General features: G+C 44.5%; 1 protein-coding gene across 3 annotated transcripts in view; it reads right to left on the bottom strand.

The window, feature by feature from the left end:
• pygl (phosphorylase, glycogen, liver) overlaps nucleotides 1-24,513 on the bottom strand; it is a 155,373-nt gene that overhangs the window by 16,106 nt on the left and 114,754 nt on the right. For all 3 annotated transcript variants that reach the window (XM_067991011.1, XM_067991012.1, XM_067991013.1), the window contains 7 exons: nucleotides 24,099-24,200; nucleotides 23,857-24,004; nucleotides 23,241-23,299; nucleotides 18,177-18,318; nucleotides 12,018-12,225; nucleotides 2,133-2,267; nucleotides 402-468 (listed from right to left, as the gene is read on the bottom strand). In XM_067991011.1, the coding sequence (XP_067847112.1) occupies nucleotides 402-468; nucleotides 2,133-2,267; nucleotides 12,018-12,225; nucleotides 18,177-18,318; nucleotides 23,241-23,299; nucleotides 23,857-24,004; nucleotides 24,099-24,200 (861 nt within the window). The remainder of the gene's footprint in view (nucleotides 1-401; nucleotides 469-2,132; nucleotides 2,268-12,017; nucleotides 12,226-18,176; nucleotides 18,319-23,240; nucleotides 23,300-23,856; nucleotides 24,005-24,098; nucleotides 24,201-24,513) is intronic.

Below are 24,513 nucleotides of genomic sequence, written 5' to 3'. Positions count from 1 at the left end.
AACGAGCGCGAGCTTCCTGCTCGCCATATTGGAAGTTTAGGCGCCTGTTTACCACTTGAAAAACAGGCATGCCGCCATCGAATTTCTAGACCCATGTTCCGTCCTCCCCACTATCTACAACTACTTACTATATGCCTTCTACCTATCTGCAACCTGGAATATTTTCCCAACATTTTGCTTTCTATCCAAGGCTTTATTAAAAAAGTGAGGCATAAAATTCACTAGATAGGTTTAAATGCCATTCAACAGTGTATCTTCCAACTTACCGTGGCCGTTACCGAGGAAGATTTGCTATATATAAAGATTGAAATTAAGGATTGGAACAGAATATTTTGCTGCTCTATCCATTTTCAATGTAAAGCCACAAATAAACAATGGTGTCAGGAGTACAATATTCTGACCTGGTATAACTGGTTGACTTTTTCTTGAGTTTTGAGATAAGATTCAAAATCAGCAAACACTTTGAACCTGGACATAAAGAATAATTTGAAACACTGTTAAAATGTAGGAAAAAAAAGCTTTTACAAATTAGAGTTGAACTTCACAGGCTCGAAATTGCTTAGCTTTTCTAACACAGTTGTTGGGAAATCTGGGTGTGGGGAGCTCCATTCCTTCCCACCCCCCTTTCGAAATTCTACAAGATGTGGGGGGGGGGGGGGGGCGGGGTGGTGGGGGAGAAGGGTGCTACTTGCACCTGTCCTCTGCTGCAATGACAACACTGGATGAAGCAGCACTGGCGGTATGATATCATATCCTAAAACCTGACTGTTCTCCCTGTTACACCCAATTCAGGCATACACTGCATGCCAGGACTTAGGCCCAACAGCTTTTTAAATGTTGGCTTCCCTGTAGCAATTGATCACTAGGAAAGCAGCAAAATTCCTCCCTCCCACTGGCACAGGTTCCCCAGTTACGCCAAAACAGCACAGGTGCCCTCCAAAATATGTAAAATTTGCAGACCCTGGGATTTCAGAGTGGGGGTCAGTCAGCAGGCGGAGGTCTTGCCCTGACCCAATTCCAGTGGCGCAGTAGCCACCAGGAATTTTTGGGGTCACTTGTCCAAATACGGGTATATTGAATGAACTGGAATATGAAATAACTGTATAATAGAGGCTTCAATTATAATAGCTATTTTGCCTTCATCCTGTTGTATGATTAGAATTAGTTTTCAGAACTCCCTCAAGATATTGAGTACACCATAAATTACCTACAAAGTAATGCTGCAGTGAGTTGCAGGCTGTTACACAATCTTGAGTGTCAGAAGATGTTCACAAATTGTTCAAGCTATTGCTCTTGTGATTTAAAGGAAAGTAGCCTTTTTTCTATCAACTCAGCTAGGCTCTCACACCCACCCCTGTATGAGCACCTAGTGTCTCAAATCCTAAAAAGTCCCATGACAGTTCTGGTCAGGGCTCTCCAAATCTGTACAATGTGAAATACAGAAAAAAATTGTTCTGTGCATACACTGCTTCTGCTACAGGCGATATGGCATATTTAGCCAAGCAAAACCGTATAACAGTGCTGACTCTCCACTGTAAAGAATCTTACATTTGTCAACCCCAGTCCATCACCGGCATCTCCACATCCTGACTCTCCACAGCAGAGAACTTTGTACATGCCAATCTCTACATTCACGGCCAGTCCAATTGGAAATAGAATCATTGGCAGCCTGCTGCTGCAGAAGACTCCAACACCCTGATTAAAATGCATAATGTTTTACATGAAAAAAACAGATAAATAGAGCTTGGAGCAAGGGTGAGACAAAACAATTTGGTCCAATGACTGAAAAGCAGAGATTGAGCTGACAGTAGGCAAAAGGCATGGGAGTCAGGACTTGAACAAACACCACAGGTACAGGAAGAATTAGGAATAAAGACAGATAAGGTGCCAAAGGCTACCTGAGTAAGTTGCAAGGCCTGCAGCAAGACAATCATGAGGCTGAACGTAATCTGCTCCAAACCATATTCAGAAAGGAGAAGAAAAGATGCTGGAACTGGGAATGGGTAAAGACAAGGTTGCTACTGCTAAAGTACCAGGGCAAATTGGGTTGGGTCTTCATAATGTGGCAGAAAACAGACTGGAAAGAGATAAGGTAGTTAAACAATGACCGATAAAAGGGCTTCAGTGATTACCTATCATGGTGAAAAAGCATATTCAGAATATCTCTGAAAAGCTCAGGCTGTTTTGGAGAAAAAAATCCACCCGCGATCTGATCAACCACCTGTTTCAATTCTGGAAAGTTTTCATAGTATTCCGTGGCATTATATCTAAAAAATATCAACATAAATTGACAACATATAATTCAATGTCCTGTGGCAGAACTGATCATCAAATGCACTTGAGGTAACTGATCAATAGCAATATATATTTAACAGACCATTTATTATTAATGGTGTCAGAGGAAAATTACATTTCTTCCTTTTACCAGTTAATTTTCGTTCCCAATCTTAGGACAAGATTTTGGGCACTTCTCTCCAAAATTAGTTTTTCCCCACAGCTGCCCTGCTATGTATCTATAATCATCCCATTATCACGACAGCCAGTGTGTCATCAATTGGTTGGGTATTACTATTAGAGGGGACCCAAAAACTGCCAAGTGCACAGCAGTTTGAAGCAAAAGGGTAAGCTATTTTTAATTGACTCTGTCCTTCCCACCATGTCTTCTTCAAACTTCACCCTGCATAGCATTGCCTCAAAAGCTCCCCTAGATGTAGGAGGGGTGTTAGAACCATAGAAAAGATACAGCACAGAAGGGGGCCAATTGGCCCATCATGTCCACGCCGACTCGAAGAACAACCAGGTGCCCATTCTATTCCCACCTTCCAGCATCCGGTCCGTAGCCTTGCATCTTACAGCACTTTAGATGCAGGTCCAGGTACTTTTTAAAAGAGTTGATGGTCCCTGCCTCTACCACCAATTCGGGCAGCGAATTCCATACACCCACCACACTCTGGGTAAAAAAGTTTTTCCTCATGTCCCCTCAAATCCTTCCGCCAATCAGCTTAAATCTATGTCCTCTAGTTCTTGAACTCTCCGCTAGGGGAAACAGGTACTTTCTGTCTACTCTATCTGGGCCCCTCATAATTTTGTACACCTCAATCAAGTCACCCCTCAGCCTCCTCTGCTCCAAGGAAAACAACCCCAGCCTATCCAATCTCTCCTCGTAGCTGCAATTTTCAAGCCCGGGCAACATTCTTGTAAACCTTCTCTGCACTCTCTCCAGAGCAATTACGTCCTTCCTGTAATGTGATGACCAGAACTGCGCACCATAAGACCATAAGAGATAGGAGCAGGAGTAGGCCATTCGGCCCATCGAGCCTGCTCCGCCATTTAATGAGATCATGGCTGATCTGATTTTTACCTCAACTCCACTTTCCAGCCCTTTCCCCATATCCTTTCACTCCCTTGCTGATCAAAAATTTGTCTAACTCAGCCTTGAATGTATTCAATGACTCAGCCTCCACAGTTTTTTGGGGTAAAGAATTCCAAAGAATCACGACCCTCTGGGAGAAGAAATTCCTCCTCATTTCCGTCTTAAACGGGCGACCCCTTTTTCTGAGACTATGCCCCCTAGTTTTAGATTCCCCCATGAGTAGCATCTACCCTATTGAGTCCCCTCAGAATCTTGTATGTTTCAATGAGGTCTCCTCCCATTCTTCGAAATTCCAATGAGTATAGACCCAACCTGTTCAATCTTTCCTCATAAGACAACCCTTCCATACCCAGGATCAACCAAGTGAACCTTCCCTGAACTGTCTCCAATGCAAGTATGTCCTTCCTTAAATAAGGGCATCAGAACTGTACGCAGTACTCCAGGTGTGGTCTCACCAGCACCCTGTACAGTTGTAGCATGACTTCCCTGCTTTTATACTCCATGCCCCTAGAAATAAAGGCCAATATTCTGTTTGCCTTCTGGATTACCTGCTGCACCTGTATGTTGACTTTTTGTGTTTCATGTACGAGGACATCCAGATCCCTCTGTACCGCAGCATTTTGTAGTATTTCTCCATTCAAATAATATTTTGCTTTTTTATTTTTCCTCCCAAAGTGGATGACTTCACATTTTCCCACATTATATTCCATCTGCCAAATTTTTGCCCATTCACTTAACCTGTCAATATTCCTTTGCAGACACTTTGTGCCCTCATCGCAACTTGCTTTTCTACCTATCTTTGTATCATCAGCAAATTTGGCCACAAGACACTCTGTTCCTTCATCCAAGTCATTGATGTATATTGTAAATAGTCGAGGCTCCAGCACTGAGCCCTGCGGCACCCCACTAGTTACAGATTGCCATTTTGAAAATGACCCTTTTATCCCGACTCTTTGTTTTCTGTTAGTTAGCCAATCCTCTATCCATGCCAGTATATTACCCCCAACACCATGAGCTCTTATCTTGTGCAGTAATCTTTTATGTGGCACCTTATTGAATGCCTTTTGGAAATCCAAATATACTGTATCCATTGGTTCCCCTTTATTCACCTTGCCCATTACTTCCTCAAAGAACTCTAATAAATTTGTTAGACACGATTTCCCTTTCATAAAACCACATTGACTCTCCTTGATTGTATTATGAGTCTCCAAATGTCCTGCTACTACTTCCTTAATAATGGATTCTAACATTTTCCCAATGACAGATGTTAGGCTAACTGGTCTATAGTTACCTGCTTTCTGTCTCACTCCCTTCTCGAATAGGGGTGTTGCGTTTGCGGTTTTCCAATCCGCTGGGACCTTTCCAGAATCTAGTGAATTCTGGAAGATTACAAGCAATGCATCCACTATCTCTATAGCCACTTCCTTTAAGACCCTCGGATGCAAGCCATCAGGTCCAGGGGACTTGTCAGCCTTTAGACCCATTAGTTTACCTAGTACTTTTTCTCTAGTGATAGTGATTGTTTTTAGTTCCTCCCTCCCCTTTGCCCCTTGATTTTCTACTATTAATGGTATGTTATTAGTGTCTTCTACTGTGAAGACAGATACAAAATATCTGTTCAATTCCTCTGCCATTTCCTTGTTTTCCATTATTATTTCCCCAGTCTCATCCCCTAAGGGACCAATGTTTACTTTAGCTACCCTCTTCCTTTTTATATACTTGTAGAAGCTTTTACTGACAGTTTTTATATTTCTTGCTCGTTTACTCTCATAATTTATTTTCTCCCTCTTTATTATTCTTTTAGTCATTCTTTGGTGGTTTTTAAAGTTTTCCCAATCTTCAGGCTTACTGGTAATCTTGGCCATGTTGTATGCTTTTTCTATTAACCTGATACCATCCTTGACTTCCTTAGTTAGCCATGGTTGGTTCACCCTTTTTGTGGAGTCTTTTTTCCTCACAGGGATATATTTTTGTTGCGAGTCTTAAAATATCTTTTTAAATGTTTGCCACTGTTTATCCACCATCATACCATCTAATCTGTTTACCCAGTCCACTTTAGCCAATTCCACCCTCATTCCTTTATAATTTCCCTTATTTAAGTTTAATACAGTAGTTTCAGATCCAAGATCTCGAACTGGATGTGAAATTCTATCATGTTATGATCACTGCTTCCCAAGGGATCCTTTACTTTGAGATCATTAATTAATCCTGTTTCATTACCCATTACCAGATCCAAAATGGCCTGTTCCCTGGTTGGTCCCCCGACATATTGGTCTGAGAAACAGTCCCGAATACACTCTAAGAACTCCTCCTCAGGGCTATTTTTGCCAATTTGATTTGTCCAATCTAGGTGAAAGTTAAAATCGCTCATTATTGCATTACCTTTTTTACAAGCCCCCCTTATTTCCTGATTTATATTTTGCCCTACAGTGTAGCTACTGTTAGGGGGCCTGTATACTACTCCCACCAGTGATTTCTTTTCTTTACTATTTCTTACCTCCACCCAAATTGATTCGACATCTTGGTCTTCTGATCCAAGATCATTTCTCACTATTAGACCAATTTCATCCTGTATTAACAGGGCTACCCCACCATCTTTACCTTTTCTCATATCCTTCCGAAATGTTAAATAACCCTGAATATTTAGCTCCCAACCTTGGTCACCTTGCAACCACGTCTCTGTAATGGCCACAAGATCACACCCATTTGTTTCTATTTGTGCCGTCAATTCATCTATCTTATTACGAATGCTGCGCGCATTCAGATAAAGAATCTTTAATTTTGTCTTTTTACCATTCTTTCCTACCCCGGCCCCATTTGCTTGTGCACTTTTATGTTTGTACGCTCTGTCCTTCCTGACACACTGTGTTTATCATTACCCCCATCACTTTCCTGTACTACTTCCTTGTCTTTGCTCTTTTATCAATTGAAACTTCAGCCAACCTGAGCTCTCCCCCTCTCTATTTAGTTCAAAGCCTTCTCTACTGCCCTAGTTATTCGGTTTGCCAGAACACTGGTCCCAGCATGGTTCAGATGAAGCCCATCCCAACGGAACAGCTCCCATTTTCCCCAGTACTGGTGCCAGTGCCCCATGAATCGAAACCCACTTCTCCCACACCAATCTTCTCCCGCACAATACTCCAGCTGTGGCCTTACCAGCGTTTTATACAGTTCCATCATTACATTCCTGCTTTTGTATTCTATACCGCGGCTAATAACGGAGAACATTCCGTATGCCTTCTTCACAACCTTATCTACCTGTACTGCCACCTTCAGGGACCTGTGCACATGTAGTCCAAGGTCTCTCACTTCCTTCACCCGACTCAATATATTCCCGTTTAACAAAGAGTTATAGCAGGAGGTACTGAAAGGTCTATTTCGAACAAGAGCAAGGAGCTCTTTCCTCATAGTTCATACTCATTATATGGGATTACTCTTGTACTCTTTCCAATGCATGTATATCATTTTTGAAATGTAAGGCTTCTTTCTTTCTTTCACAGTACATAGCGGTTGAATTATCATCCGTTATCTCACCCAAAATTGGGCAGGTTAGCAATGGCAGGGAAGTGGGGAAGTGAGGATATCGGGTAAATTTTAACAGGGAGCCTGGAAGAGAGCAGGGGGGTGGGGTGGGGGGGGAGGATTTCCTGACAGGAAACCTGGAAGTATGGGTTCCCCGGATGTCCTTACAATTTTGACGTAAGGACGTCTTTCCATTTTTGTCAGGGGATCAACCCTGGTTCAATGAGGAGTGTAGAAGAGCATGCCAGGAGCAGCACCAGGCGTACCTAAAAATGAGGTGCCAACCTGGTGAAGCTACAACTCAGGACGACATGCATGCTAAACAGCGGAAGCAACATGCTATAGACAGAGCTAAGCGATTCCACAACCAACGGATCAGATCAAAGCTCTGCAGTCCTGCCACATCCAGTCGTGAATGGTGGTGGACAATTAAACAACTAACGGGAGGAAGAGGCTCTGCAAACATCCCCATCCTCAATGGCGGAGTCCAGCACGTGAGTGCAAAAGACAAGGCTGAAGTGTTTGCAACCATCTTCAGCCAGAAGTGCTTGCAACCATCTTCAGCCAGAAGTGCCGAGTGTATGATCCATCTCGGCCTCCTCCCGATGTCCCCACCATCACAGAAGCCAGTCTTCAGCCAATTCGATTCACTCCACGTGATATCAAGAAACGGCTGAGTGCACTGGATACAGCAAAGGCTATGGGCCCCAACAACATCCCAGCTGTAGTGCTGAAGACTTGTGCTCCAGAACTAGCTGCGCCTCTAGCCAAGTTGTTCCAGAACAGCTACACCACTGGCATCTACCCGACAATGTGGAAAATTGCCCAGGTATGTCCTGTCCACAAAAAGCAGGACAAATCCAATCCGGCCAATTACCGCCCCATCAGTCCACTCTCAATCATCAGCAAAGTGATGGAAGGTGTCGTCGACAGTGCTATCAAGCGGCACTTACTCACCAATAACCTGCTCACCGATGCTCAGTTTGGGTTCCGCCAGGACCACTCGGCTGCAGACCTCTACAGCCTTGGTCCAAACATGGACAAAAGAGCCGAATTCCAGAGGTGAGGTGAGAGTGACTGCCCTTGACATCAAGGCAGCATTTGACCGAGTGTGGCACCAAGGAGCCCTAGTAAAATTGAAGTCAATGGGAATCAGGGGGAAAACTCTCCAGTGGCTGGAGTCATACCTAGCGCAAAGGAAGATGGTAGTGGTTGTTGGAGGCCAATCATCTCAGCCCCAGGACATTGCTGCAGGAGTTCCTCAGGGCAGTGTCTTAGGCCCAACCATCTTCAGCTGTTTCATCAATGACCATCCATCCATCATAAGGTCAGAAATGAGGATGTTCGCTGATTATTGCACAGTGTTCAGTTCCATTCGCAACCCCTCAAATAATGAAGCAGTCCGAGCCCGCATGCAGCAAGACCTGGACAACATCCAGGCTTGGGCTCATAAGTGGCAAGTAACATTCGTGCCAGACAAGTGCCAGGCAATGACCATCTCCAACAAGAGAGAGTCGAACCACCTCCCCTTGACATTCAATGGCATTACCATCGCCGAATCCCCCATCATCAACATCCTGGGGGTCACCATTGACCAAAAACTTAACTGGACAAGCCATATAAATACTGTGGCTATGAGAGCAGGTCAGAGGCTGGGTATTCTGCGGCGAGTGACTCACCTCCTGACTCCACAAAGCCTTTCCACCATCTACAAGGCACAAGTCAGGAGTGTGATGGAATACTCTCCACTTGCTTGGATGAGTGCAGCTCCAACAACACTCAAGAAGCTCGACACCATCCAAGATATAGCAGCCCGCTTGATTGGCACCCCATTCACGACCCTAAGCATTCACTCCCTTCACCACCGGCGCACAGTGGCTGCAGTGTGTACCATCCACAGGATGCACTGCAGCAACACGCCAAGGCTTCTTCGACAGCACTTCCCAAACCCACGACCTCTACCACCTAGAAGGACAAGGGCAGCAGGCACATGGGAACAACACCACCTGCACCTTCCCCTCCAAGTCACACACCATCCCGACTTGGAAATATATCGCCGTTCCTTCATCGTCGCTGGGTCAAAATCCTGGAACTCCCTTCCTAACAGCACTGTGGGAGAACCGTCAACATATGGACTGCAGCGGTTCAAGAAGAAGGCTCACCACCACCTTCTCAAGGGCAATTAGGGATGGGCAATAAATGCCGGCCTCGCCAGTGACGCCCACATCCCATGAACGAATAAAAAAAAATACATTAAAAGGGGTTTTCTGGGCTCGCTACAAATTATCGAGTTATTGGACAGATAAAGGCACAGGGAATGCAGATTCACCTACAGGAGTGATCTGAAGTGCTGATCTTAGAGAAAAACTAGAGTATGAACCCCGAAACATAACAACTCCATCCATTACCATCCTTTGCCCTTTTCTCCCCATCTACTCTCCTCTACTGCTTAAGATCCCCTGTCCGTAATAATAGGTACATTTTAACTCAAGCTACAAGGTCAAGCCATAAGTTAAACTTATCTATACAGAGTAAATTCCATCCTCTGATCCTGCTTGTTCTGTGCTTTTACCTATGCTCTTATCAACAGCTGGAACTCTATTCACATTTGATTTCCTAGACATCTGGACTCGTGTGTTCTGCTGGACTATACTATATGCCTTGGCTGCCTTGACTCTGCTCCACCACTCAATATCTTCAAGTTTAAGACAACCTTTTGCAGCCTACAGTGCCCACCCCCAGCCTGCTGAGCTTCAGGACTGTACTTCAGTGTACTGCAAGCTTCTTAGCTTTACTTTATTGCTGTATTGGATCCTGGACAGAAATCTGCTGTCACCTGAGCCGAACTCCACTTCTCCACTGGCTTCTGGGCTTTACTGTGAGCTCCACCTTAGCCGCTGCTTTCCACTGAGATTTTATTCTCTGCTGGACTGCCTCCATTCCATTCCTGGTCAGCTTCAGTTTTTTGCTCCTTCGCTGGGACTGAATGATCTTTGCTTTGTTGCTACCCCCTTGCTTCCTGTGGCTGCTTACTCTGCTCTGTTCTATTTGTCCTTCAGAGTTCCTCCATCACCCCTCGCTAGACTGGATCAGCTGCTCAAGCTCCTGCTGCTGCTCCCAATTTTGTGTTCTCCTCACTTCTCTAAAGCTGTTCCTCGGACCAGCTCCCTCATCTGCACTGATCACATGGATTTACCTTTCACCCTCCCCAGCTTCCAGGACTTCACTGCTCTTGGTCCTTGGGTTTAAATCTCATTACTTCTTGCTCCTCTGCTGTTATACTGGATCTGCTGGTGCACACTACTAACACTGGAGGCCACTATGTACCTCTGCTGGCTCATGGTCGATTCTCCACTCCTCCGTGACCCTCTGAACAACCTCCACTGATACTCTACCCCTCAAATGCCTCTTGGATCCATTCTCTCTCCGCAACTGTTTCCAAGGCTGGACATTGGTTCGTGGGCACTCGAAGCTGACTCCACTCTGTCTACAAGTCAGCTTCATCCTACCACAGAACCTCAGGCTTTAACTTTGGACTCTTTCATATAATTTTCTTCCTGTCATCGGTATACAACCAGGATTTGTCTCTCCTAATTTCATGCAATGCATATATATCCTGAATTCCTTCATTGTCCATTCACGTGGACCCAAGCCCATTACTTCTAGTTATTTCTTCTCTTGGTCCCTCTCGGGCCCTTCTCTCCAGTCTCCTCTCCTTCCTGTTAGCCTGTCATGCCAACTTTCATTTCTCCCTTTTTGGCTACTTTGCCCCCGCTAATTCCTACCCCAACTCGTCACTACTCCTCTGCCTTCCTACTTTTCTGTCACCAACCCAGGCTTGAACCCCGCTTGAATAAGGTCACAACTGCCCTATATGCCTCTCTTGGCATTCTCTGAAGGGCCCATGCAAGCAACCGTTGCTGTTGCCTTACGATCAGCAACCCTAAATGATCCATCCTCCCCTCTCTCGCCGACCTTCCCGTCCAACATGCCCACTCGAGGGCTAACCTCACCAACCTCCTTCCCATTCCACTCACCCCACCCACCAATGTCCCCTTGGACGCTGCCAGCAGATGAACAATCACCGCCAACTCCACATTGTCGTCCAGAATGTCCGTTCACTTGCAAAAAAAGCCCTTGCCATCTACAACCTTATTGTGGATGACTGCATTGATATCCTGGCTTTGACTGTAACTTGGTTCACGGATGGTGACACCTTACCGAAGTCTTCCCACCTGGTTATACCACCTGCCCCACCCAAATCACCACAGTGGTAGTTTTGCCCTTATCACCAAGTCACACCTTGGTTTCTCCCCCCCCTCCGCATGCCTTACCCTAAGCTTCTCCATAAGATATCCTCCCTTCTTTCCTTCCTCAGCTGCTGCACTGAGCAATCCCTCATCATTGGTGATTCCTCTGAATTTACTGCCTCCCTTAACCTCTCACTGAATATAAACTCTCCTAGCCACAGCCAACTTTTTGATCATGCCATCACCCATGGCCTCTACTTCCATGGTCTTGATCAGACAAGGCCATCTTCGATCACTTCCTTGTATCCTTCACCAGCCACATCTCCCTACCAACCCCATTTCCTTCTGCATCCACCCCTGAAATTTGTCGGGATGATGGCGGAGAATAATGGAAAATGCAGGTGGTGAGGTCTACCACCACCTCATTGCCCGGGCTGGGACTGCTACTGGGAGGATAATCTTGGCCCTAGAATGGATAGATAGAGTAGACAAAAAAGAATTCATTGTCAGAATTAACATCTGCAACCCACAAAGCTGAGGATTGTCTTTAATTATCGGCTTATAAATAACAATTATTGTTTATCAGCTGATGATCAATAAACTATAAGCATAGTACCAATTTTAAATAAGCAGTTACTCAAGCATACCATTCATGATGTTGAATTTTATGCATCAGGTTAACAGATCCGAATTAATATCAACATGGATCAATAGTCCTTTAAATATAGCAAAGAATACTGCAGATTCACATTTTGTGCACTCTCACTACCCCACTGGTTCGCCCACCTTTTGCTTCCATTATGATATAACATTATAAATAATTTCTCAAGTTCACTACAAACAATATTTGTTAACTATTACTGTAAACACACCCTTTCTTGTCCAGTTCTGCCACATCTTGAACCTTCAAGCCAAAAATGAACAAATTGTTTTCACCAGCTTCCTCTGCCATTTCCACATTTGCTCCATCCATAGTGCCAATAGTTAGGGCACCATTCAGCATGAACTTCATATTCCCTGTACCAGAAGCCTCTGTGCCAGCTGTGGAGATTTGCTGTGACAGGTCTGTTGCTGGAATGACTGCAAATAGAGCAATTGAAATTGATTTAATACCGATACAGAGTCAAAAGAACCTGAACGTTGAGGACTGAAGGACACAGTGGCCTAGATATTCAATGGCGTGCAACCTTTTCTCAGGCTCTATACGAACGTCTAAACCTCCAATATGGCGAGCAGGAAGTACACACCCATAATGAGCCCGAAGACCTTTTAGCTCTCCGAAAGGGGGCGGAAGGCAGGAGGGACAGTAGGTGAGCCAGGCAGTGATATCCAGGAGTGCCAGACTTGCCACCTGGAGGGAGATGACCCAGGCACTCCATGCCAACTCCTTCATATCAAGGACTGCTCAGTAATATCGGAAGAAGTTGAATGGCTTGACCAGAGCAGTCAATGTAAGGTTCAAAGGATCTCCCTCCAGGGGCAAGGCTGGCTCTCCTGGATGGCTTTGTGAATTGAAAATCCATATCCTTTAACCCTGTGGCAGCGCATATTAATCTACTAACATACTGCAGTACCACTTTGCCTACAGACCTTCATTTTTATATGCAAAGTAAGATGTTCTACCTTGAAAGATCTTCATACTTTGAAGATACCCTGCACGTACCATTGGAGTTAAGGTGGCACCAGATTGTGAGACAGGGAAACCATATAAAGGGATCACTTCCTCCCACCCAACTTTTATAATTTTTTATGTTGACATCCCTCATATAATTATATATTTGTATACATCAGGTTTTAATAAATACACTTATTGGGGTCGATTTTAAAATGGAATTGCGGGTGTGATGAGGGCAGAGGGAAAATCCCGAGCGGGTTCAGAAGCCGGCTCCAACCCGCCAACTTCCGAGGATGCCACAGATGCACCTGTGTGCGCGTGCACTTCACGAATCCAGAAATCCCGCTGGCAATTAAAGCCGACGGGACAATAGTTAAACTACTTATTGACATAGTCGATCTTGTTTAAGTCGTTAATTTTGTGAGATTGAGGCAGGGATGCGATTTTAATTCAACCTCAGCGTGTTTCCTGTGCTGTGGGAAACACTCCAAGTCCAAGGTGACGTGTTTCAGGCAGCAGCCAGTTGGACATTTAAATGCCTGTTTGACACATGGGGATAAAGGTAAGTTATTGCAGCAGGGTACTCAGGTGTCTCAGGCAAACTTTTGGCTGGGAGATCTTTGTGTTTAAACTGAAAATTCTTGGTTTACACTCAGAATTCTTCTGTTTTCACATATTTAACAATTTTTTGGACCCCCCCTCAAACTGATACCATCAGGATGGGGGGGGCGACATGGTTGCATTCACCACTACATCGAAGGACGAGCAACATTACCAGCCTCGCCAGGCACAGCGTGCACTTCTGCCACTTGAAGCTCCACAACACAGTGCTGTGTCACAGGGACTTGCAAAGAGCACAGAGGGCAACAACAGAGGGAGCGCCATTGCAGGAGGCACTACCCTCGCCAGTGGGTCTACAGACCGAGGCTCAGCTTCCTGGGCCTCTCTGAGGAGCAGTGCATACGGAGGCTCAGAATGAGTCACCAGGTGGTCGAAGACATCTGCAGCCTCCTTCATGCCGAGTTGCTCCCGGCTGGGCCTGGCGGCATCTCATTACCCGTCGCTGTTAAAGTCGCCACTGCCCTCAACTTCTTCGCCTCCGGATCATTCCAGGGAGCCATTGGTGACTTCGTCGGGGTCTCTCAGTCATCTGCACACAAGTGCATTAGGCAGGTCACCGACGGCTTGTTTCGCAGAGCCTCGTAGTACGTCAACTTCCCCATGGACGACCTCAGCCAGACCAAGAGGGCAGTGGGATTCCACTCTGTGGCTGGCTTCCCACGGGTACGAGGTGCAATCGAATGTACCCATATAGCAATATGAGCACTTCCAAGAGCCAGGACCGTTCATCAATAGAAAGGGGTATCACTCCATCAATACTCAGCTCATTTGTGACCACTGCAAAAGATTCCTTCACGTGTGCGCCAGATTCCCTGGCAGCTGCCACGATTCCTTCATTCTGAGGGAATCCAACAACCCGCCCCTCTTCCATGCACCGAACACCCTTAAGGGCTGGCTCCTCAGGGTCAAGGGATACCCGCTGCACACGTGGCCCATGACACCTCGGAGGAACCCCATCACCAAGCAACAGCGTCGATACAACGACAGCCACATCGCCACCAGGTCTACAACTGAGCATGCTACAGGGTTGCTCAAGATGCGATTTAGGTACCTTGATCGTTCTGGGGGAGCGCTTAAATACGCACCAGACAGAGTGGGACACATTATAGTAGTGTGTTGTGTCCTGCACAACATGGCACAACAGAGAGGGGTGCCGCTTGAGGAGGTCCCATTCACATCTGCCATCCACATTGAGGAGGAGGAGGAGGAGGCGGAGGACGAATCCAATGCCAGAACAGCGGCTCACCTGGCTGCTCGTGAGGCCAGGGAGTCACTCATATGTGAACGGTTATCTTAACATCAGGAAGTGTGAAGAATCAGCCCTCAGACCGCCTGGAAAGAGCAGCGCCAACACCAACCCCAAACCCCTCCCTGCACAAAACAGTCCTGCAACTACACATACACCCACTGCAATGTGACCCAATGGGTGGCATCAAGTGTCGCCGTTCATGGTGAAGCTCATGAAAGGGCCCTATCACAAAAGCCAGTCAAGAATGGGCAAGACGTGGCAGTAGCGGTGAGAATGATAACATTTAATGTGAATATAACCAAATATAAATGAAAACATGACAGTCTGTCAGACACCCTTCTGCATACCCTTCATGATCACAAAACCTTAGCCTTTCTTTTCCTACTACATCTACGTGGTGCATCTCCTGTGGCTGCAGCAGAGGTAATGGCAGGTTGCTCATGTTCATGCCCTGACTGCTCAGATACTTTTGGCTTATGGAGCCCGTGAGGACCCATCCAAAGACTGCTCCACCTGCACCTGTGCAGGGGCTGACTCGGCCACCTGGAGAGGAGGCAGCATTGTGGGTACAGGTTGAGAGGGGGGCAACGGGTGAGACATGGGAGCTTTTGAGTGGCGTCCCCACTTCCATGTCCCCTTTCGCCATCATCCCTCTCCTGGGCCAGGGCCACATCACTCCTACCACCCTGCTGGACAACAGTTTGGAGGACAAGTGTGATGACTTGGAAGGCCACTACTAAAGTATCTGGCAGCCTGTTTAAGGCAGCAGAATGTTGTTCACCCCGAGTCTGAACGGCCATTATCAGGGTCTGAATGGACTCATTTGTGAGGCGTGCTTGAAGCTCAACGGCAGCTGGCCTTCTCTCCATTGCAGACATTCCTGCACTTACCTGCAACACTGACTCAGACAGTTGCGCACGTCCCTGTGACAGTATCTCAGAGATTCCCTCCCATACCTGTGCCACCATTCCACTCATGCAGGAATTGGACTCCTCCATCCTCTGCGCTATTGTGGAGAGTGCACGTGACACCTGTTCCAATACCTTGCATATGTGCTGCTGTCCCTCGATCATTCTCCTTTTAAAGGGTGGCCACCGGGGTTCAGCATCTGCGTTCAGCTGAGCAGAGTCTGGAGAAGAGTGCACCCACCAACGCGGACTCTCCACAGCTGCCCCTGCCACCAGTGTCTGCTTGTGCTCACTTGTGTGTTGGACTCACCAGGTGCCAACCCAACTAACTGACTACTAGGATCCACCAAGGTGTGAGTATCTGCACTGGTGGATGGCTCGCTAAGATGTGACGGCGCGCCCTCAGAGGCATGGAGCTCCTCTGAGGAATCGCCCTCTCCCATCACTGTGGTCGTTGAATGGCCTGTAAGAGAACAGAAGGCAATATTAAGCATCATCACAGATGTGTCATGTTGCGATGAGCATACTGAGGTGTTCAACATAGCAAGCATTGTTAACATCAATTCATGTTGTTTGTGATGAATGTTAAAGTTGTGTCACTAGACGTTTGTGGGGTGCCAGTCTCGGCGTCCCCGACAGACAGGCACTCGACGGTGCGGCTGATCTGCAGGGCCTCCTCCTCCGTGTCTGTCAGGACCACTATTTGTTGTGGCCCCCCCTCCAGTCCTCGCTCTCCAGTCCTTGCCCTCTTGCGTGCATTTTGTGCTCTCTTCTCCTAGAAAGGGAGAAAGAACAGATGTGTGAGTGAGTGATGGTGAAGTGGCTAGCCGATGAATGCATTGTTTTGGGTTTGGCTGACCGTGAAAGAGATGCATCAGAGGGTGAGTATGAGACAGAGCTATCACATTGGATGAGGACTGGGGTGAGTGGTAATGATGGGGTGACTAATGGGGAGGTGAGGAAGTGGTGAGGAAGTGCAAGCAAGTTGAGGATGAACCTTAAGTGGGTGTGAGGAGTGATGTGATGGAGTAGTCTTGGCAGTGCAGAATCAGTTGTTGGGGGGTGGGCAAGGTGATGTGGAATATGGAATGCAGGAGAATCAATAAGTGTACTCACTTTTGCTGACCTAGTTAGGTCATTGAAGCACTTTCTGCACTGGACACAGGTGCGGAAGATGTTGCTGGTGCTGGTGACCTCCTCTGCCACCTCGAGCCAGGCCTTCTTGGTGACAGAGGCAGGGCACTTCCTTCCGTCCGCGGGGTAAAACACTTCCCTCCTCCTCCTCACCCCGGCCAGTAGCTGCTGCAGTGAGGCATCACTAAATCTTGGTGCAGCCTTGCCCCTATGCTGCTCCATTGTGTTTTTTGGGGTTTGCTGCAGCAAAAGCTTTTGGAGCAATGGCCCTATAAATAGAGCCACTCCAGCTGACAGCCTGTCATTTGGGAGCGCAGTCTGCCCCCTGTGCACCTTTCGGATGGCAAACCCGGAAGCCATGTTAAGGGCCACCAATTAACTCGTGATCACGTGGGAAATGGTAAGATTTTATTAATCGGGTTACCCGTGCGTCTATTGACCCTCCCCCCACCCCCGCCATCCCTCCGCCCTTTCAAAATCGAGCCCATTGTGTCTGCAAAAGACAGGCTATATATGCAAAGTAATCATACAGGTTGACTGGAAGGATATGTTTGCAATGTTTGATCAGAACTATTTTACGAGATATAAATACATCTATCTACAGAATTATGAATCTCATATCTTGTGCATCTAAGGGAAAAATATGTCAAAAATTTCCATAGGACAAAAAAAATCCTGATTTGTTTGAATGTTCCATTGATCAAAAAAAACCAACCAATCAAAAACCACTATATGTAAAAAAAGTCACTACATTTTATAGATATTTGCATTCACTCAGAAGCAATGGAAACCTAATCAAAGATTAGCAACTATCATGAATGCAACCAAACCACTCATGCAGTTTTTCTGACATCTTTGAATGGCTATATTGATTCCTTACTCAGTTGACTAAATAGGAGAGATTTTCTGCTTTGCCACTTCAGGTGCACACTAGGAAATCTCATTGGGAAACTTCATATCACCAGCTCGTGTTTTTTCTTTCATTAAAACAAAAGGACAGGAAATCATGAACCGGAGGTATGCACGTGGAAAATCAACCCTTGTATATCTAAAAGAAATAAAATTCGTAAAAGAGACACACTAAAACTCAAATAATTCACATAAAAACTTTAAATTTATCCATAAAATTGTAAGAACAACAAAAATGTAAAGAGGAAGAGAAGTGAGACAGCGATATGAAAAGAAGAATGGAGGGAGATGGAATGAGAGAGGAGAGGAAAGAAAGAAAAAAAGTTTTTGAAAGCTATCCTATTAAGGTGATGGTGTGGCTGTATCAACTCACCTTGACTCAATGTGGGGCCCTTGGTCTCTCCCCTCAAGTCCGCCTCCACTTTGTCTTTATTTATATGCTCAATTTATCATTCCTTAAAAAAATTATCAGTGATCAATTCTATGGGAAATCTAGCAGTTACTACCTTTTGATGAAGTGTAAAAAATACTACCATACTCCTGAAAAGGTTAACAAATGATAGAATGAAAATGTCTTTTTGCAATATAGCAATACCTTTTTCAGCCAGTGAGACTCTGTAGTTTTCCAGGAAAATGACCTTCAACTTGTCACCAATTATAGGGTCATTGTTTACTACATGTGCCACAGATGTGATGAGTTTAATAATCAACTTAGCCATATGATAGCCAGGAGCAGCCTAGGAGAAAAGGATGTTTAAACTTAAAAAATAAACATTGGTAAAATTTGAATCATCACAAAGTCCAATGTATTTTTTAAAATCAGAAATAGTAGTAATTGTGATGACCAAAGACATAAGTATTAATTCCATGAAAACTCTTTACCTCAGGTCCACATAGAGGATATTCAACTAAAGGAACGGATCTATACAGTTACAATATATATTTTAAATTTTGTTTGATATCTCCATGACACAAAATCAGTTTCCGAATGGTACAGTTCAATAGTTTTGAATGAAAATAAATCAAACACTGAAATGTTGGATTGTCACAAAAATATCTGGAGAAAAAGATACAAATCCGGCCTGGGAGCATTCTGGAACTGAAAACGCCAAAAAGTCAAGCAACTGATCCAGTGGTTGCTCAGTGATAGCCATGGTGGGGGGTGGGGTACGGGGAAAGAAGGACTCTTCCTCTTCCTGGTTACATTCACAACTCCCACTAAGAAAATGGTGGACAGAACAATTACTTCAAGTTGGGCTAATAGGTTGTACTGTAAAGAGCACTAGCTATAGATTTGAGGCTGCTAATGGACTCTGCAGGTTCATGAATCAGTGATACAATAAAATTGTGGTTCGAAACAGTGAGGGGAAAGAAACATAAGCCCTTGCCAGTTAGGAAGGGATGCCAAAGGAGAAAACTTGCTTTCCTGGGTGAGGAAGCCCTGAATAACTTAACATTTACCAGGAGCTGTAATGAATGAAAAAAGGGTTCCCTCAGAAGGGAGAGGTTAAGATCTGCAACCAACGAGCAACAAAGACCTCGAACTCTCTGAACATCACTATTCAGTAGGGAAGATTATAGGGTAACGACTTGAGCCCTGAAAGCAGGCTGCACCCAAACTTTATGGAGACAGGTGGAACCAACTGAAGTAGACCGAGGCCCCTTCAAAGTCGGTAATGGACCAACCCATCTCCTGCACTGGGCAAGGGAAGATGCCTCAGTGTAAGCCAATGCTGTGGCAGGATTTTTCCTCTTAAAAGTCTTGGTACAGAACAATGCCAGCATATCCACATTAGTTCCAGCTAGGGATGGACCAGGATAGTCACTTTGGCACTGCTAAGGCTGTGACCAGAACATATCTCAGTGACAACTCCTCTCTCCTGCATAGAAGTCATTGGCCTTGGCCAGTGGCAGACCTACTCATTGTGTGGTGCAGAATCACTACACTGATGCCAAACTTGTAATCATGGACTTTTGAAGGCCTGTAGTGCTTAGATGGACTCTTAATCTTTAGCATGAAATGATCTGGTGCCAATTTTGTGCAATGGACTTGAGAAGCTGGAAATGGTGCACGCAGGATTGGGCAGCGCTGATTATACACTAGCAACAACCAGTGCTGACTGTCATGGAATAGATGTTGAATTTTCTTTTCTATTATGGCCAAAATCCATTGAAGGCAATACTGGCATGTATGGGTTGAAAACCAGAGAAAATAGTGGATTAATTTGCATCATATTTTGACAACAAATATCAGCTACAGTCAATGCAGTACTTAAAACTCTTCCTGAAAATATAATTTTTCAGGACCAAAATGTGTGAATGTTTCACAGAAATGACAAAAGAAACCAAAGCTACATGTTCTTTATATAGTATATGGGCATGGAAGGTATTACATATGCAATGTCATGACTTCACACTGGCTCAAAGAACAATAGGCCTGGATTTTCCTCTGAATTACTGCCTGCTTTGACATGGAAGTGGAGCAGTAAACAGAGGAAATGCATTCTTAAAAGCTACCACGATAATAAAGCTGCACCTCAATCCTCCTAAAAAAACTGCCAGTTCCCTTTAAGGCCCACCAGAAACCCATTCTGCCACATTTAAATAGGGTCAAGGAGGTGTGGCTAATCCCTCCAACCCATTTCCCTCCAATTCAGGCCCAAACAATTCAAGTAGTGGTGAGAGTTGCTGCAAGGTATCCCTGAGGCAGATACTACACTGACGGGCCATTTTCTGTGTTGCCACTGAAGGTTAATGTTTCTTTACCTGCGTATAAATCATTTTAGTACTTTGGAGGGTGAGTCAGGGCTTTTGCTGTTACTTTCACTTAGCTCTGCTCAAAGTACTGCTTTGCACTCTAGACATGAATTTCTCAATGGGAATACCTTTATTTTAATGTTACGAAGAAGAGGAAGAAGAAGACATGGAAGAGACTAGGTTGGAAGCTCTTAGGAACATAGGAGTAGGCCATTCAGTCAGGCGAGCTGGTTCTGCCATTCAATTAGATCATAGCTGATCTGTATCTTAACTCCATCTACCCGCCTTGATTCCGTATCCGTTAATATCCTTGCCTAACAAAAATCTATAGATCTCAGTTTTGAAATTTTCAACTGACCTAGCCTCAACAGCTTTTTGGGGAGAGAGTTCCAGATTTCCACTGTCCTTTGTGTGAAGAAGTGCTTTCAGACATCAGACATTATGGCCTAGCACTAATTTTAAGGTTATGTCCCCTTTTTCTGGACTCCTCCACCAGAGGAAATAGTTTCTCTCTATCAACCTTATCAAAACCTTTAATCATCTTAAACACCTCAATTAGATCACCCATTAATCGTCTATATTCAAGGGAATACAAGTCTAGTTTATGCAACCTATCCTCATAATTTAAAACTTTTAGCCCCAGTATCATTCTGGTGAATCTGCCCTGCACCCCCTCCGAGGCCAATATATCCTTCCTGAGGTGCAGTGCCCAGAACTTAGAGTTGGGCATCATCGTAGATACGTCTTCCCTACACTTAGACATTCACTCACCAGGGTCTACAGACAAGAATGTTTTACTTAGGCATCCTCACAACACGAGGAACGTGCACAAGACGAACAATAAGTGGAACAGAAGAGTCAGCAGTCAGCCACCAGAGTAAGGAAAGCACAACTGAAAGCGCAGAACTTTCAACAAATAAAGATTCACTCATCAAATAAAGTCACTATACATCTGCCTCTTTTCCCTCACACACCCTCACAAAGTCCCTCAGGTTCAAGACTTCTGCCAAGGTCTTTCATAAGACAACATCCAATTCTCAAAATTTGAAAGCATACAAAAGATTGAACTTACAGCTCTAAGTGATCAAGCTGTCTTAATTTTAAACAACAGCATTCTCCAGGGAGTGCCAATAAAATCAATTGTCCCTTTCTAACACAATAATTCCCCTCTGTGCCAGCCCTACTTACTCTAATTTTAATCTACTACTCCTACAAAATGTTCCCTAAGTGAGATGAGGTTGAATGATGGATGGCTGGGTTGGGTTTTACTGGTGCCTAAGAGGGAAGAGGTACCTACAGTGCCTCCAAGAGCTTCCAGCAGTCTCTTCCATGTCTTCATCCTCTTTGTATTGTCTAGAGTACAAAGCAGTACTTTGAGCAGAGCTGAGTAAAAGTAATAACAAAAATCCTGACTCAACTCCCAAAGTATTAGTATGATTGCTATGCGTAGAATTACATAGAATCTACAGGCAAAGAAACAATAACCTTCAGTAGCAGCACACGATACAACCTCCTCGCTGTGGTAACCCTGCAGCAAATATAGTGGTGTAATTAATTAAGGTGGATTTGGAACTGGAATGAAAGGGTTAAATGTGGTGGAGTGGGCATCTGGCAGACCTTAAAAAAAAAACTCGCGTTTTTGGGAGGGGGATGCAGAATCATAGAATGGTTACAGCACAGGAGGCCATTCGGCCCATCGAGCACGTGCCGGCTCTTTGTAAGAGCAATCCAGTTAGTCCCATTCCCCTGTAGCCCTGCAAATTTTTTCCCTTCAAGTATTTATCCAGTTCCTTTTTGAAAGCCACGATTGAATCTGCTTCCACCACCCTTTCAGGCAGCGCATTCCAGATCTACTCACCATGTAAAAATGTTTTTCCTCATGTCGCCTTTGGTTTTTTTGCCAATCATCTTAAATCTGTGTCCTCTGGTTCTCAACCCTTCCGCCAGGTGCATTTTTTTGTGTGTGGCGAATTTGTGGCTTCAGCCCTTAAGAACACATTTTATCTGTTTAACATCCCAAAATGGGTGCTAATTCAAAGAAGTGTCGGCATCCCTATGCAATACTATGATGATGTTTTAATGGGTGAGATAGACATGCGGTTTCCCCAGAACCAATTAAACGACAGTGTGTGGAGGATTCTTAAAGAAGAATATGCATTTTCTGCAGTAAGTTTCTCCAACTATCTGATAATTTTACCCTCATTCATTTTAAATTCACTGTCTAGTGTGGACTGAGTCATGCATATCTGGAATTCTGGGTTGGGGAGGGGAGTATCAGCAAGGTTCCTGCTCCTGATTGTTATCCAGTGACCCTTGTCGGAAAGTGGACCTTTCTGGATGTTGGATGAGAACAGGATTGTGCTGAGCTGTACTGCCTACCATAGAGGAATAAAGAAAAGACAGAACTTGCATTTATATAGCGCCTTTCACGTCTGCAGGTCATCCCAAAGCACTTCACAACCAATGAAGTACTTCTGAAATGTAATCACTATTGTTCTGTAGGGAAACAAGGCAGCCAATTTGCACAAAGCAAGGCCCCACAAGCAATGAGATAAATGACCAGATAATCTGATGTTTTAGTGATGTTGGTTTCAGGATAAATATTGGCTAGAACACTGGAAGAACTTCCCTGCTCTTGTTCAAATAGGATCTTTTATGTCCTACTTGGTTTAATATCGCATCTGAAATAAGGCATCTCTGACAAAGTGCAGCACTTCCTCAGTACTGCGCAGAAGTGCCATCCAACTTGCGCTTAAATCTCTGGAGTAGCTTGCCAAAGCTCACCGTCTGATTTATATATGAAGAATGGCAATTTGGGCAATGTATTGCGCACAACCTGAGTCACTGCTTGGTTGGGGGTGGGTGGGGGTTGCAGATAAATAGGAAAGAAAAGAAATCTTACCTTTCCGCCAATCATAACAGTTCTTGGAACAAATTTCTTGTTTGGATCATTTCGAATTCCTTACACAAAATGTAAACTAGTGTTAATAATGTAAATATAGAAACACATCACAGTTAAATTCAAGAACTGTACATCCATGTGGCAGTTACTTTCACAAGGATAGGTTGAAAGGATTTAAGTTTCCATTCAATATATATGACTGGTACTATGGGTCTCAGAAAATTACATTGTGCATACTATAATATAATGCTTTTGTATACACACCAATATGGTGATCAATGCACTTCCAGTGTGTTTCGGCGGTGTACTATCTGTGTAAGACATTGGAATGTTTTGCACCTGTTTCGTGCCCGAAAAACAGGGGAAACGAGATTTAAACCCCTAGTTTTAATAGAACCATCAAACTAGACTTTCTTATGGTGTGTGGAAGATGCTTAAATGAAGAAGGATACCCTCTTCATAATTACATGGAGATAACAACAAGAATATTTCCAACATGATGGACCTGTTCATGGAAACAGTGTGGTTTCTACAACACTGGAACCTGCAACTGATGTCGCAACAATAAAAATACACGTCATAAAAAATAAACTGGGTTTAGTGAATTGGGACTTACGGTTGTACATAACAATGATGTAAAGGCAGTTCATGAGTTGCCGTTTGTACTCATGGATTCGTTTCACATGCACATCAAATATGGAAGTTACGTTGATCCGGATCCTATACTCTTTTTCTAGCATATAAGCAAGTTTGGCTTTATTCTCCTGTTGACACAGTAGGAGAAAAAAATGAGAACCATTTCTGTACCCACAACTAGTTTTACAGTATACAGAATTTACATCATTTAAGATGCTATACCTGTTTCACCGATGCAACATCACGAATGAATTGGTCATTATTCACAAAGGCATGCAGCTTCTGTAACTGGCTCAGTTCTTTAATATAGTCGCCTCCTATTTTCTATAAGGCATTAGAGAAGGTTAATATCTTGTTTCTAAGGTTATAACACATTTACATTTTCTTTCTCCAATAAAGCCACATTACAATTTATCCAAAGTGGTTGCTTTGTTTTAAACTATACAGGTATGAGGTCGCCCTGGTTTAAGCAGCACACACACAAAATTATATTAGAGGACGGATATGGCTCAAAAGTTTTTGGACAAAGCTACAAACTACACATTAGGAAAATAAGAATCTAGTTCGTGAGTTTGCAATTCCAGTTATTTTTGTGAAAAAAGTTGTTTAATTTAGGTTTTCAAAACCACAATTACAG

The sequence above is a fragment of the Heptranchias perlo genome, chromosome 10, assembly GCF_035084215.1.
Source record: "Heptranchias perlo isolate sHepPer1 chromosome 10, sHepPer1.hap1, whole genome shotgun sequence".
Lineage (NCBI taxonomy): Eukaryota > Metazoa > Chordata > Chondrichthyes > Hexanchiformes > Hexanchidae > Heptranchias > Heptranchias perlo.
This window is presented reverse-complemented; position numbering and strand designations above follow the sequence as displayed.